Source organism: Geotrypetes seraphini, chromosome 13 (genome assembly GCF_902459505.1).
Source record: "Geotrypetes seraphini chromosome 13, aGeoSer1.1, whole genome shotgun sequence".
Lineage (NCBI taxonomy): Eukaryota > Metazoa > Chordata > Amphibia > Gymnophiona > Dermophiidae > Geotrypetes > Geotrypetes seraphini.
The window spans coordinates 64,991,610-65,008,268 of record NC_047096.1 but is presented as its reverse complement, the minus strand read 5'-3'; the positions used below and the strand labels follow the sequence as shown (position 1 = coordinate 65,008,268).

Sequence of the window (16,659 nt, the reverse complement as noted above, 5' to 3'; positions counted from 1 at the left end):
CTGAAACAATTTTAAATAATTATCTAAGATCTTGTTCACTATGAGAAAGTATATGGCTAGAAGATCTTTCAACACCTTTCATGTTTCTTCCAGAAACCTGCGGTGGCAATTGCAATGTGCCATTTGGCTTGTCTTAAAGTGTCCGTCTGATCGGAAACTTTGGTACAAAAATACCTTTCAAATGTTCCTTGTAAGGAAGATAACCTGATTGGGGAAAAATTGATAATGGATAAAAAAAATGGAAAAATAAAAAAATGATAAAATGGATAAAAAAATGGATTTGGAATTGGGCAATTGCTCATAGCATACTATTCAAAGCAGTTTACATAGTGGGGAAGCAAAATACCTTGGCAGATAAATTGAGTGGACTTCAGCTGCATGAATGGTCTCTCAGCACACCATCTTTGTCTGATTTTCTCCACAAGGGGGATGCTGGACATAGATCTTTCTACTTAACCCCACAACAACAAACTTCCACAATTCTGCTCCAGACTCTATAACTCAATTGCATTGCATCAGATGCCTTCCTCATTCATTGTTGGTGCAGATTCCTCTCATCGGGAAAACTCTACTCAAATTTTGCTAAGATCAAGGCACTATGATCCCCATAACAGCTTGTTGACCATGTTGGGTTTGGTTCCTGCTCCTTGTAGAGCTCTTGTCCAAGAAACCATGCAAGTTGCAACTGTTTCCAACACCACTGACGCAGAACGACGGATCCCTCCTTCACCAGAACCCCTGCTCATTAGCACTAACACCATAGTTTCTTTCACTGAGCAAGTAAATGCTTTCTACCTGTCAGTTGCAATAAATGCTTTCTACCTTTCTACTTGTCAGCTGCAGTATCTTGTGTCGTTGAAGAGTCTAGAAAACCGTCCATTCAGCTCTGTTAATGCTTCAAATGGACCAGATTTTCTTCCTGGTGTGCATTGAAGTCTCTGGAACCAGTCACATGTCCATTTCATTCCATTCCACACTGGACTACCTTCTCCACCTCTCCAACTGTGGTCTAAAAACCAGTTCAGTTCATGTACATCTTGGTGCCATCAATGCGTTTCATTCTCCCTTTGACAAGAAACCTCTATCTGTTCATACCTTATCAGTCTGTTTTCATGAAAGGGCTATTCTACACAAAACCACCCATCAAGCCTCCACCTGTTGCTTGGATTCTTAACATAGTACTGCCTGCTCTTATGAGGTCTCCTTTTGAGCCACTTCTCAATCCATAGTACACCCTGTTTTCTTTCCAAAGCTTTGTTTGCATCATGGAGAAGCAGCAGTGCATACTTTGAACTGCAAACATACTCTGGCATACTGCCTGCAATGCACTAAACCTTACAGAGGTTCCTTCCAACTCTTTGTAACTTTTGACCCTAACAGAGTTGGAGTTCTTGTTTCCAAGAGAACCATCTCCTCTTGGCTCGTGAACTATCTCCTTTGCATGTACTCAAGCAGGGCCATGTAATAGCCTACAATAATCCAAGCTACAGCTGCTTCGGTAGCTCATATTTCTGCTCTTCATCCATTGAGTACATTTGCAAAGTGGCCACTCAATACATGCCTTTGCTTCTCACTGTTGTTTGGAACAAAACTTCAGAAGAGATGGTTGGTTTGGACAAGAGGTTCTGTAGAACTTTTGCTCTCACTCGGGTTTTGCCAGGTCATGTTTATATATCCATTATCCTCATCCAGAGCCATGATCCTTGCAGCTTGGGAGTTCCACATGTGAGAATATTATGCCTGCTTGTCCTCGTAGAAAGCAAAGATACTTGTCTGTAGCTGGTGTTCTCTGAGAATAGCAGGCATATAATTTCACAGCTCGCTCACTTCCCATAGTTGGCTTCTTAGCTTATTTTCTGATGGTCCTGCAAGTCATTGCCGGGCAGGAAGGCATCAGCATGCGTGTGATATTGGTACTGACAAAAAATTTAAAGTAACAGTGCACTTGATAATGTCATCCACGGAACCCAGTACGGATGTCGCCCACATGTGAATATATGCTTGCGATCCTCAGGAAACACCTGCTACAGGTAACTTATCTTTACTTTTTCAGGAAGTATAGCTGCTGAGATCTAGTTTTCTTTAAAGATGAAAGGTCTCTGTGTTTTTCTTCCAGGAGCTGCTAAAGGAAACTCGGAAGGAGCACACCCTGCGTGCTGTGGAACTCCTCTATGCCATCTTCTGCCTGGATATGCACCAGCTCACTCTAACTTTGCTTGGGCACATTGTACCCAACTTGCTTACAGACTCATCCAAGTGGCATACCCTGATGGATCCTCCAGGCAAAGCCCTTGCTAAGTAAGAATAGGCAACTGTCTCATGAATGACTGACAAGAAAGTGAGCTGACTGTGTCTGGTTGTAGTGTACACTAGACCTTCTTGGGCCCAAAATTCAGACTGCGGGAGAGAGCCTGGCTACCTCCTATGGTCGTTGGTGAACCTAGAAATTCAATGCTGGGCCATAATTGGAGTCCAGCATTGAATTTCAATGGGGGGGGGGAGGGAGGTTGACCACTAAAAACATAGCTGGTAAAGCTGATATTTATTGGCTAAGTTATAGCAGCCAAAGGTAGATGTGGAAATATTTGGCCGCCTAGCTTAGCTGGTTAGCCAATGAATATTGTGACATGACCAGTGTCCGGGCTAGTATTCAGTGGCCATCTCGTGTTGAACATAGTGGTTAGAGAATGACACGGGGAAAAAATCTGTCCCCGTCACTGCACCGTCCCCGGCCACCATCCTCTGCACCGCCCCGTCACCGCCGTTCCCTTCACCGCCCCGTCACCGTCACCGCCATCCCTTTCACCGCCCCGTCACCGCCATTGAATGGAGAATCTCTCGAGATAGGAAGAGAGCTGGGTAGCAACTATGGTTTCTAGGAGTTTGGTAAGTAGAGGGATATTTGCTATGGGACGGTAGTTTGATGGTAAGGAGGGGTTGAGATCGGCTTTTTTCAGAATAGGTGACAAGGCAATGTGACCCATTTTTGTGGAGAACAGGCCTGATAGTAGAGCAGAGTTAATAAGTCTCGTAAGGGAGGAGATGGCCTCTGCAGGAATGTTTTCATAAAGGTGGGAGAGGAAAGGATCTAAGATGCATTTGCAGGATTTAAGTCTGAGACAGAGTTTAGAGATCTGGGGTTCAGATATGGGTTCAAATGTTGTCCAGGATCTATCAGCTGGGATAGGGTTTGAGTCATTGGGAGGAAGAGAGTTGTAAGAGACTACTGGGGGAAAGAACTTATGGTGGAAATCTTTTCATTGAAAAATTTGGCTAAGTCGTTTGCGGATGGGGGGGAGAGGGGAAAGGTGGAGTCGTTTTTTGAGGTTAAGTTTCGCCAGATGTAGAACAGAGTACTATTTTGATTTTTTGATCTGGTGATTTTATCTCCATAGAAATTCTTTCTTGCTTTTTTTAGTACTTGATGTTGTCTCGCCAGGATTGTCTGTCTGAGGGGGATTTCGATTTTTTCCATTTCCGTTCCAGGGCTCGACATTTCTGTTTTAATTCCCTGTGGTATGGAAGGTACCAGGGGGCTTTGTGGGAGTGGGAGATAGGTTTTGTAGATAAAGGGGCCAGAGCGAGGTAGGTAGTCCCGGAAAGGGTTACCCAATTATGCCAGTTGGAATCTGGGTCGGCATGTTTAGGAGAAGGGGGAAGTTGATTAAGAAATTGGGTCCAGAACAGTTCAATCATGATTTTTTTGCGGTAGGTGATAGATTTTGTGGGCCGGGGTGGAGTACCTAAATGAGACATGAAGATAGGGGGGTAGAAAGAGCCTAGAAGGTGGTCAGACCATGGGACATGGTCCCAGCGGGCCTCTTCGGCAGAAGTTTTGTGCTCAGTCAGGTCGAGGAAGCTGATGATGTCTAGTGTATGTCCTTTATCATGGGTAGGTGTGGGCGAATGAGTGGTGAAGCCTAGGGAGGTGAGGAATATATTTTCTTTATGCCTGACCAGCTGAAGGCTTTTCTAGAACTTAAAAGATCTCGACAGTGTAATATGATTGGGTATAAGGGGTGTTTATTCATGTTAAGCCTTTTTTTTACTTTAGTGTAACTCCTTATTATGTTTGGCTTCCTTTTTGTGGTCTAAGAAGATTTAAAGGTTTGCCTGTATGATATATACTTTGTATATTACTGCTTTTTGCATTTCCTAAACAAGTGTTAAACTTGTGATTGTATTTTTTTTTTTTCAAAATTAAAATTTTTTAAAAATAGTCCTTTCACCATTTTTTGTAAATTTTTGTTGGGTTAGGTAAGGGATATGTTCTGTATGAAAAAACCTTTAGAATAATGTTCTTCATAAGAAAAAAAAAAGACTTGATTAACCACAGTCATCCTTCTCCTCCTAATTTAACTTTAGACTCTCCGTCTGGTGTGCTTTGAGTTCCTATTCTTCACACAACAAAAGTCGAGCCTCCCCGAGGCAGAGGAAACGCCATCGGGAGGACATTGAGGTAACTGAGATCAGTGACTACAGTCAAGACTGCAGGTTACCAGAAGTCTGGCTAGGGTGTGGCTTTGAGTAGCACTTTTTTGGCTGCCAGACCACTAAAACTGCTTTCTTTTTGTTAGCTCAGGTTTCCTGGTCACAGAAGGAAATGTACACCTACCAGGGCCTGTATGAGTAAGGGATTAATCATAATCCCTCCTTTTGAAGAGTTAGTGTATCCTGGGCCCTAAGCCCAGCATGTTTTATCTGTAGATGCATTGCCTGTGAAATACTATTTATATATATGATTATATATGATATCCCTTATTATATATGATATCCTTTGGACTTGCTTTGTGTTTCTGGTCTTGCCATATTTCTTAACTACTGAAGTTTTTAATTGGCTTTGGGTCTAAATGAAGAACCAGAAGTTTTTTGTTTCTTGTATTTTGTATTATCTGTCTGTGTGTAATATTGTGCATGTGTGGTGTTTGCTGCATAGAATGGTTTAGACCAGACATGGGCAAACTATGGCCCGCGGGCCAAATCCGGCCAATTTAGCTTTTTAACCCGGCCTGCGGCGTCAGAGGTGGCTGTAATTTGCCCTTGTCTGCAGCGTAAAAAGCAGGGTTTCTAAACACGCGGTATATGGGCCGCCCATCCATCCGCTCACCACCGCCACTCGCCCACTATATTTACTTACAGCCCTGCTGGTACCGCAACGAAGGGAAGGGCCAGGTGCGTACCCACAAGCCTTCTCCTGACGTCAATTCTGATGTTGGAGAGAAGGTCCAAGATTGGCTGGCCCGGACCTTCTCCCCTACATCAGAATTGACGTCAGGAGAAGGCTTGTGGGTACGCGCCTGGCCCTTCCCTTCACTTCGTTGCGGCACCAGCGGGACTATAAGTAAATATAGTGGGTGAGCAGCGGTAGTGAGTGGCCGGCGGGCGGGGAGTGAGCGGACAGACGGGTGGGTGCCGGACCGGGAGGGGGTGAGGAGGAATCGGCAGCAGGTCAGCTTGGGGACAGGAAGGCTTTGGCGCGGCTTCGGGAGATGGCGGGAAGTAATTAAATGCAGTTGGTGCAGGTCGGCTTGGGGGGGGGGGTATTAAGGACCTAGGAAGGAGGCAGTGGGGCACAAAGGACTTAGGAAGGAGGCACTGGGGGCACTAAGGACATAGGAAGGAGCACGAAGAACATAGGAAGGAGGCACTGGGGCACTAAGGACATAGGAAGGGGTACCAAGGACATAAGAGGGAGGCACACTGTGCAAAAAGAAAATTTGTGAGGATTCAGGAGCTGGCAGCTGCTGGAGTGCTGTTTCCTCCTGCAGCATCAGACCTCCTGCCATGCCCCCCTGTCACCCCCCCCCCTCTGGTTGCCCGGCCCCTCTGTCAAATTTAAGAACCTATTGTGGCCCACTGGTCAAAATATGCCCACCCCTGGTCTAGACCAGTATTGTGGGGTTAGAAATGAATAAAACAACATGGTTAGTGTTCTTGAGAGTTGTGCTTAGGCATTCTGTGCTCTCTTTTTTTTTCTCCTCCTGTCAGGACTACATTGGTCTGTTCCCACTGGATGATTCTCAGCCTTCCAAGCTTATGCGTTTGTTGAGCTCCAGTGAAGAGGATTCCAACACACTGTCCAGTCCTAGTAAGTGCTTAAGTGATCTCACTTCTCTCTCTGTAGGCGGAGCAGTGGTTGGTAGGGGGTCCCTGCCTGGGGGTAGGCGGGACATTGGCTGGAATGTTTTTTAATCTGAAATTCTTTATCACAGATAACCAGAGAGCAGTGATTACAACTTCTTAATCTGCAATAACAAACCTCTCAAACAAATATATGAAATCAAAATTATATTTTCTTTTCCCCACCCTGTAAAATTATTATTTTTTGTTTGTTTTATTTATATAGAACAATGCCTGGACAGTGTTCTTACTGCCTGTTCTCATGGTGTCTATAATAAATGAAAAGAGGAAGTTAAAAACATCATATTAGTGATACTTGGTATTTCCTAAAACTGATCTTTGCTGCCCATGGACAGAACTTACAAGGGAAAATAGATGCTCGGTTTTCTTTTCTTTGGTTTTGCATTGTCTGACAGATGTTTGCGGTTGAGGGCATGACATCAGAAAAAAATTTGCATGTAAAATCAGTCCCAGGGAGCTTTCTATGCCTTTCTTCCTTAGGGATGACCTCGGCATCGATAATCTGCTGGGACTTTTCTTTGCAGTGAAATCTAGGAGTTTTTCTTTCTTGCTAGAATTTTGATTTGGTAATCCTTTGATTATCATGCTCGCACACTATGCACCAGTGTTTAGAGAAACACATTTTTCCCAGCTGTGATGTTGAGCCCTGACTATTCCTTGCATGTTCAAGCAAGAAATCTGGATTCAATTCCCCGGTACTTTGGGCTGGGGACATACACAGGAGGAGCTCTGCATTCCAATTCTGCTTTGTGCTTCAAGTTCATATTCTGGCTCATATTACTGCTGATGCTCCTTCTGCTTTCCCTGATGATGTCATAAGAACTTAAGACTTGCCATACGGGACAGACCAAAGGTCCATCAAGCCCAGTATCCTGTTTCCAACAGTGACCAACCCAGGTCCCAAGTACCTAGCTAGATCCCAAGTAACAAAAACAGTTTCTATGCTGCCTATCCTAGGAATAAGCACTTGGAATGACGAGTGAGGTGATTAAATTTACAGATGACACTAAACTGTTCAGAGTTGTTAAAACGCTTGCAGATTGTGAAAAATTGCAGGCAGACCTTAGGAAATTGGAAGACTGGATGTCCAAGTGGCAGATGAAATTTAATGTGGACAAGTGGGTTATTGAGAAGAATAACCCAAATCCATTTACTGGATGCTTGGTGGTTAGCACCCAAGAAAAAGATCTGATTGTCATTGTAGACAATATGATGAAACCTTCCACCCAATGTATGGTGGCGGCCAAAAAAGCAAACAAGATGCTAGGAATTATTTTATAAAGGGATGGTTAATAAGACTAAGAATGTTATAATACCTCTGTATTACTCCATGGTGCAACCTCACCTGGAGTATTGTATTCAATTCTGGTCTCCTTATCTCAAAAAAGATATAGCAGTACTAGAAAAGGTTCAAAGAAGAGCGACCAAAATGAAAAAGGGGATGGAGCTCCTCTTGTATGAGGAAAGACTAAAAAGGTTAGGGTTCTTAGGGTTCTTCAGCTTGGAAAAGAGACGGCCAAGGGGAGATATGATTGAAGTCTACAAAATCCTGAGTGGAGTAGAACGGGTGCAAGTGGATCGATTTTTCACTCCATCAAAATTTGCAAAGTTACAGGGAAATACTTTTAAAACCAATAGGAAATATTTTTTCACTCAGAGAATAGTTAAGCTCCTTCCAGATATTCTGAAAACATCAGAAAACTGGGCTATTCTCAAAAATGTAAATTTCACTGCTCTCTTTTTAATAACTAATTCTTATTATGTTTTTTTTTTACCTTTTTTAAAGTTCCTGTAAACCGTGCTGAGCTCTATCTTTATAGAGAGGATGCGGTATATAAGCTTAAGGTTTAGTTTAACGCATTGCCAGAGGTTGTGATAAGAGTGGATAGTGTATCTGGTTTTAAGAAAGGTTTGGACAATTTCCTGAAGAAAAAGTCCATAGTCTGTTGTTGAGCCAGACATGGGAGAAGCCACTGTTTGCCCTGGATCGGTAGTGTGAAATGTTGCTACTCTTTGGGTTTTTGTCAGGTACTAGTAACCTGGATTGGCCACCATGAGAACGGGCTACTGGGCTTGATCGACCATTGGTCTGACTCAGTAAGGCTATTCTTATGTTGTTATGATTTCCCCAAGCCATCTCAATAATCTCTTTTAAGATATTATCCAAACATTTTTTAAACCCTGCTAGGCTAACTGATTTCAATACATTCTCCAGCAACAAATTCCAGAGTTTAACTACATGTGTGAAGAAATATTTTCTCTGGTTTGTTTTAAATCTACTAAGTAGTTTCATTGCATGCCCCCTAGTCCTAGTATTTTTGGAAAGTGTGAACAAGAGATTCACATCTACCTTTTCCACTCATTATTTTATAGACCTCTATCCTGTCACCCCTGAACCGTCACTTCTCCAAGCTGAAGAGCCCAGCAGCTTTAACCTTTCCTCTTAGGAAAGTCATCCCATCCCTCCCTTCTCTGTACCTTTTCTAATTCCGCTATATCTTTTTTGAGATATGATGACCAGAACTGAACACAGATTCGAGGTGTGGCTGTACCATAGAGCGATACAAGGGCATTATAACATTTTCATCTTTGTTTCCCATTCCTTTCCTGATAATACCTAATGTTATATTTGCTTTCTTAGCCACCGCTGTACATTGAGCTGAGGGTTTCAACGTATCATCAACAATGACACCTAGATCCTTTTCCTGGGCAGTGACTCCTAATACAGAACCCAGCATCCCATAGCTGTAGTTCAGGTTCCTCTTTCCCACGTGCATCACTTTGTACTTGCTTACACTAAACATCATCTGCAATTTTGACGCCAAGTCTTCCAGTCTCACAAGATCTTCTTGCAGTTTTTCACAATCCTCTTGCAATTTAACAACTTTGTGTCATCAGCAAATTTAATTATCTCACTAGTTATTCCCATCTCTAGATCATTGATAAATATGTTAAAAAGCAACAGTCCCAGCACAGACTCCTGGGGAATCCCACTATTTGAACACCTAGGGGATATACTCACTTGTTCCTTCATCAAAAGGAATTAAATTTCAATTTAATTTTATATTAAAATTTCCATTCAGGAAGGGAGGAAAGAGCCTCAGACTCCAGCCTGCCACTGCTCATTAGCTTTCAAGCAGGCTATATTTATGAGCTACCTCATTGGCTCAAAAACCTCCTCCTCCCGATGATTCTCTAATAGTATTTTTTAAACAATTAATTTTATAATTTTTAATAAATATTTTTAAATTAATAATTTATTTTATGATTTTTTAATATATTTTTATGTTAAAAAAACTTCCTCAGAGCTAAACCCTACAATCCAAACTACCATAAGCTTGGAGGGGCATAACAGCGGTACTCGGGAGTGACCATAAAATCACTTCCCGCTAGTGTGTTAGAACTGCGGTCGGGTGAGTGTTAGCATAAAATGCGCACAAAAGATTTAAGCTACAACACTTATCTCTGTCTCTTGCAATTCAAGATATCTTCTTCGTTCCACCCTGCTGTTCAAAAGTGGCTAGGCTGCTAAGCCCAAAAGCCGACGATGGCCTGCCAGCATTTTGCGATGTTGTGTCAGGGCGATGAGGCTGCTCTGCAATACACTCAAAGCAGACACATTTCAAAAAGTCAAACTTACAAAACTGAATTAACATTCCCTTTGGTTAATGAAACAAATGGTTTAAACTTACATCGGCACATGATTCCGTGCTCAAAAGGCTAGCAAGCATGGAAACCTTCAGGTCAGGGAGTATATCCCCTAGGTGTTTGGAGTGTTGAATAATTAGTTCCTTGGGGTTGTGTGATTGTGGAGTGAACCCCACTATTTACCCTTCTCCATTGAGAATATTGACCATTTAAACTATTCTCTGTTTTCTATTTTTCAACCAGTTCTCAATCCTTAAAAGGACATAAGAACATAAGATTTGCCGCTGCTGGGTCCAACAATCCGCTCACGTGGCGGCCCTTAAGTCAAAGACCAGTGCCCTATTTGAGTCTAGCCTTACCGGTGTATGTTCTGTTCCAGCAGGAACTTATCCAACCTTTTCTTGAATCCCTGAAGAGTGCTTTCCCCTATAACAGCCTCCTATCCCATGATATGTATGTGATTTGCCTTTCCAGTGCTGATTCAACTAGTGTTAAGCTCTTTGGGGCAACGGGATAGAAAATGAATTAAATAGATAAATAAGACAGAAAATGACAGCTCTCATGCTGAGTGATTCTAATAGCTCCTGATTGGCCCAGAAGGCCTTGGTTTGCAGATCTAATATGTCTCAAGATCAATCTACTGTTTTACCTTCTTCAGAAGAAGGGTCATCTTCATCAAATGCTGGTAATCATCAAAGTCCTAGCAACTTTTGTCATATGAACTGGCTCTTAAGCACTCCCATTCAGAGGAAGTGATAGCCTCTCTACTTTAGATGTAGAAATGAGCCACATCTACAGCATAGACAAGTGTTTTAGAGTCTTTGAATTGATAGAACTTTTTCTTCATTTGCTGCATTGATTGCTCATGTCTTGCAGTTTCTTCAAGATGGACTTCAAAGGGGATGTTCAAATTATCCAACAATTCTTATGTAATCCGCCTATATATCTTGTAACTTCATGACAACTCTTATGTAATCCGCCTTGAACCGCAAGGTAATGGCGGAATAGAAATCACTAATGTAATGTAATGTAATTAATTAGCTGTATGTTTTTGTTTTGATTTTGTTTTTTTGAAGATCCATATACGAGAACAGTATTGTCTTGATTTTGTGGACATCTCAAAAAGGTTTTATGTAGCAGTTCTTACAAACATATTTCCCTTTGCCCCTGGAGTTGCTCGTATATGTCATTCTGTCAGTGCCTCCTGTCTGGAGTGGGTTCTATATTTGGTGCTCACTTGAGAGCAACTTGAAGGATCTTGCTGTTAATGCAGTTATTCTTTTAGCTATTTCTTCAACTTAAAGAATTTGGGATTACAGGCTTTACATAGAGATTTCTTCCTATAATGTATGGATGTGAATTTTTTCAGTCAGTCAGTCCTGTCCTATTTTTTTTTTTTTTCCACCGACTTGTATTGTGGGTTATAATGGGTGGTATGATTAGGATTATTTTGTCTTTGTAGTACCCCTCCTGAAGAAGCCAACCGCTGAAACCTAGGTTGGGGGGGGGGGGGGTCGATGAAAATGTATCAGTTCAGTTATGGTGATTAAGGAAGTGCCCAGAGTAGCTGTGATGGCCATATTACCACCATATACCAAGATAAGTCATTTCTGTTTCCTACTGAGGAGTTATTGGTGTTGTTAGAACAAATGTTCTGTGGTTATTGGTGGGAGAGACTGTGAACATGCAATGATGGTCTCTATACACAGCTACTCTGTGAATTTTCACTGGGTTATAGTTGTGGGTCTGAGCGTTCACTTTTAAGCACATACAAAATTGTGAAGTGATTATCTACATAGTTATATATTATGGTATTTTAAGGTGATTAGTGAAAGCTGAGGTGTTTTTCTAGGAACATAGTGCCAGTAGAGAGCTGTTTCATCAGCATTGTAAATTTGTTCAAGACCAAGGTTTCCATCAGATATCCTCGTAGCAAATTTATCAATGTAACTTTCAGCTGCTTCATAATCAGCAGCTTTTTCACCACAGATTTTGAGATATTTAACATCATGGCACTTAAATTTCTGCAGCCAACCTTCTGAATATTCATACTCATTGTCGATGTTTTTGATATTTTTGGTCTTGCTTCATTACCATCAAACCATTCAATGGCATGCATTCATGCCTTCTTTGCACACAATTTAAATCTTCATTTTTTGCCCTATGCAAAGCACAACTTTCTGAAGATGGCAATGATGGAATACTGCATTATTTGCCAATTAAGCTCTGTGTTCTCCTTGGTAACCATGTGTCATCTTCCTCAGCAGATCGGTCAATGAGCAGTTCTCTCTGCGCTTCACAGCTTCACAGTATCAATATGAGGGACCCACTCAACAGAGTCCTAGGTAAGTGCTTATAAAAATAGAATTGCTTTTGGACTTCCATGTGCTTTAAGCTTAAACAGTTTTTATTGAACATAACAATAAAATACACATGATATAACAAAAGTAAAATTGTTCAATTTTTTACAATTTCAGTCCTCCTTCCTACATCCCTTCCCTCCCCCACACCTATAATACTTACTATCAGCAATTTGTTATTGAACACAGTAAACAAGAAAATACAGACCAGTCATTTTCCAGGACCACACTCCCCTCCCATTCGTCCCCCAAACCTCGGTAACAGTTATCGAAAATGATAATTTAACAACTTTGTCAATTGGTTGTTCATTTTTTTTAACCACTCCCAAAGTATCCCAACCCCTCTCCAAAAATCAACTAAAAACATAGTCCCCTAAACCCCAACCCTCCCACCCCAGTCCTCAAAATGCTACTCCAACTCTAATACAATACCCTCCCCATCCCCAATACCAAGGTCCATCTTCTCTCTCAACTGTAGTCAAACCACAGGTGCCTAGGCAAACCCGCAGGCCATTCAAAATTTGACTTCAGGACCTTGGTGATAAAGTGTATATATAGCCTTCTCAGATCGCTAAGAAATGTTTACTCCTCTCAGGAAGTTCCATCAGACATAAATTGTGATGCATGTTCCACCATTCCCAAAAGGAAAGAGGAATAGACTGTGTCCATTTTTTTAAGGATACACTTTTACATTCTTTATATGGGATCATGAACAGGTGAAGTTGGATTTGGCATCTATTTGTAATAAGTCTTCTCTTGCTCCAAGGCATAAGTAGCTCAGATGTCAGCAGGGTGAGCTACTAAGGAGAAGATGATAGAGAAGGCTGAGGGTTGCTCCTCATTAGAATACCAGGAATATCTACACCTCAGTAGCTTGAGGTCTTCTGTGCTAAAATAAACTAAAGCTGTTCTCTGTGTCTTTCACAGCCAACTTGTTCCTACTGATCGCATACATCCTGGGGTCTCGGACAGCTGGTACCCACACTCAGTTTGTGGAGTGGTTTATGGAGGAGTGTGTGGAGTGCCTAGAGCAGGAGAGCAGGGGAAGCATTCTGCAATTCATGCCATTCAATATGGTGAGGAATTAAAGCTTTAATTCATCTGCTACTAAGACTCTCCCATGGTTCTGTAACTACCACATGTAATCTTACATACCATCTCAAATAGACACACATAGATATGTGCAGGCTTAGAGCCCAATTTGTCTGAGTACTCATTCAAGCCTAAGGGCTAGATTCACTAACATACCCCATCTGTGGCCGATCTGCATCTGGCCGACTGATCCACAACGTGTCAGCATGCAAATGGGACGATCGGAGGAGCGCCCCCACCGACCACCCGGATCACTAGTGAGCGATCCTGAAACATGCGCAGACCACCTTCTTTGCCTGTAGATGGTCTGCACATGCTCTCCGCTGGAACTTTTTTAAATAGCTATACTCGGCTCCATAGCAAGCAATGGGCTGTAAATAAGACAGATCGGCCTGCCCTCAGCACCTTTTCGCTTGTCAATCATAGCTCTGTCATTCAGATCAAGATTAGCCTTTCCATCAAACAACTCTGGTTTTAAACCTTGACAGTCAAAGGGGCCGCGGCAGCGTTCTTACCCGGTCTCGCCTGCGCTTCCAGGCGAAGGGGAAGAGAGAGGGATGGCAGCGGGTCTCCTCCCGACGGCTGGTGTGCGAGTGCTGCCGACTTGTTGCAGGGGATGGAAGAAGAATCGAGGGGTCTTCAAGAAGATGTTCACGGCTTGTGCCCAGCACAACATCAGGCTAATGGTTTGGGAGCAGAAACCGAAATGGAAATCGTCCCAACTCGCCTGCTCTCTGCTGCCCTTCCCCACTTTGCAGCCCCGCTTTAAACCTGTGGGTTAAAACCATAGCCTCGCACTGCGAGGAAGGACGGCAGAGAGCAGGAGATGTGCCTCGGCTGTCTGGTTGCTTTTTCAGGGGACCCATAGGAGAGAATGCGCAGGAGAGTCGGCAGTCGCTTCTTTTGTGATCGGCCAGCCCAGTCGGTGTTCCTTAATTTTTTTTGTGAATCGCTGCCTTCCTACTTTTGGATGCCCTTCTCCTCATTTGCCTGCGCGGATCAGAATCAGATCGGGAGGAAGGTTAGTGAATCGGGTCCGGGTTGGGACTTGATCGGTGGGCTTAGTGAATCTAGCCCAAAGTGTACTGCAGCCAAGGGTTGTGCTGTGTTCATGTGGAAGGTAACTGAAGTAAAGGCTAATACTTTAGAGGGTGGGGACCCTGTTTGTGTGCCCTTAATTGATGTAAGGCTCTGGAGTCAGGAATTGGACAAGTCACCTTTACCCTATTATGTAGTGGGGATGCTTAAAGAGTATACAGGTAATTTAAGGAACACATGTCTAATAGATGCTGGCATTGTAATCTGGATATAGGGACTTTAGATCATCTTTTGTTCTATTGTCCCCATATCTTAGCCTTTTGGAACTCAATCTGGAATCAAGTAAATTGTTTATTGGAAAATCACGTAGCATTAACTTATGATACTGTACTTTTTGGTATGTCTATGAGAAAAAAGAGTCAGATATCAATGTGTAATAACAAACTTTTATTGATTTTGACCGGAGTAGCCATTCAACATATTACTAATAACTGGAAAGACAATTTTAAATTTAAAGGCTCAATTTTAAATTTTGGTGGATTTCAGTTTGCCACATATACAGAATGGAAAGATCAATAGCGGTGCAAAATGGAAATTATAAAAACTTCATTAAAATTTGGGAACCATTAACGTCCTTTTGTCATGATTGATGCCATTTTCCTAATATTTCTATATTTAATATGTAAGATAAGGGTGGGGTGGGGGGAGGGTTTCTATTATATGAAAAATAAAAATTACTAAAAGGATTTCAGGATGGGAGAGGGAGGGTTATATTTACAACTATAAGTTATAATGATAAGATGTACAAGTGGTTAAATCTATGTTATTGTGTTGCAATTTTTGTACACTTGATGAAAGTTTTAAAATGAATAAAGAATTATAAAAAAAAAAAAAAAAAAGGAACACATGGATAGTATAGAGCCATTGGCGGTGAGCATTTCTTTAAATGTCGACTGCCATTCTGGGTATTCAGTGCTGGCCCAGATTGGATATCGTCAATGAATAGCTGGGTACTTGGTGGCCTACTGGGAGTTACCTGGGTACTGCTGTTGAACTTCGATAGTGCCCAGGTATCTCCCAGCTCCATCCTGACTGGAGAGTGCCACCAGCAATCTGCCCAAATATCCAAGGCACTATCCATTATGTGCTGTTGAATATCCAGGTTTGGCCCAGTTAGCATGACTTAACTTTCTTGCCTGGTTAAATTGCTTTGAATGTTGACAACATTTGTGTTTGCTAAAGGGAGGTGGGTGCAACTTCTCTGGCAGAGATCTCACCTTTTCATTGTGCATGATGAATAGTTGGTTGCATCCCGTTAACCCAATTTCTCTTGTCAGGTTTCAGAGTTGGTAAAAATGTCAACTATGTCGAGTCCAAAAATTGTACTGGCTGTCTCGGATCTGAGCTTGCCCCTGGGACGCAGGGTTGCTGCCGAAGCCATTGCTACACTTTGAACTGACCATGGTGGGGTGACAAGTGGTGGCAGCACTCAGTTGATGAGAAGTCATATGTGATACCCCCACCTGCTAAACGCAGCAGCTTACCAAGATACTGTTACAGTCTTCCTGGTGCCTGAATCCAGAGTACAGGACATCATCTCTACTTTCTACACATAAAAGCACAAATGTATTACTGTACGGTTTGCTTGGACTTTGTTCTCAGTTCCCTTCAAGGAGCCAAGAGGACTTAAGAGGTTCAGTAGATCTGTGGCAGCATATCTCAGGCTTTTAGTTTGGGGTGCCTTTCAGTTTTAATAGAGATTTTCTCCTTTGTAAATGTTACAATAACAATTGCAGATTTATGTCACAGTTTTGGTTGCTGTGACACCAAGTCCTGCGTAAGTTTCCTGTGTTGCTGCCTTTATCGCTGGGGTGGATATTCTTTAGAGGATTGAGGCCCCAGTTGTATTTGTGTACAAGAAACTCCATTAGTCTTCTGCTAAAGGAGAGATTCAATACACATCCTAAAGTGTTTTTTTGTGCCCGATTCAAATGCACTATTTTTGTAGTGCTAAATATGGCTAATCAAGCTAGCAGGTGTCGTATGCTCTGTATATTTTGAGCAAGTGAAAAGTTTGTTCTGCCCGTACTAAGGTTCCTTTCTGTAAATAAAGCCCTTTTTGATAAGTCATGCTGCTGTTCTGTGGAATGTTTGACCTGTGACATGAACTGCCTGTCCACAGTGGTGCATGTGCTGCACAGAGTGAAGGAGTAATCTGATGGTTAGAGATGCGGGCTAAGAACTAGGAGAGCCAGGGTTTGATTTGATGTACAGTACCACTTAATATAATGAGTTTTTAAAGGTTTGAAATCCCATTGGGCTCCTTGTGATCTTGGGCAAATCACTTAACTCTCCATTGTTTCAGGTACAGATTTAGAGT

General features: G+C 42.2%; 1 protein-coding gene across 3 annotated transcripts in view; it reads left to right on the top strand.

Moving 5' to 3' along the window:
* Positions 1 to 16,409, top strand: part of MED24 (mediator complex subunit 24) — a 103,983-nt gene extending 87,574 nt beyond the window's left edge. For 2 of the 3 annotated variants that reach the window (XM_033917764.1, XM_033917766.1), the window contains 6 exons: positions 2,117 to 2,298; positions 4,366 to 4,459; positions 5,989 to 6,088; positions 12,054 to 12,134; positions 13,077 to 13,225; positions 15,617 to 16,409. In XM_033917764.1, the coding sequence (XP_033773655.1) occupies positions 2,117 to 2,298; positions 4,366 to 4,459; positions 5,989 to 6,088; positions 12,054 to 12,134; positions 13,077 to 13,225; positions 15,617 to 15,733 (723 nt within the window). In that variant the 3' untranslated portion in view covers positions 15,734 to 16,409. The remainder of the gene's footprint in view (positions 1 to 2,116; positions 2,299 to 4,365; positions 4,460 to 5,988; positions 6,089 to 12,053; positions 12,135 to 13,076; positions 13,226 to 15,616) is intronic. The other variant, XM_033917765.1, reaches the window with a different exon arrangement.
* The last annotated feature ends 250 nt before the right edge of the window (positions 16,410 to 16,659 follow it).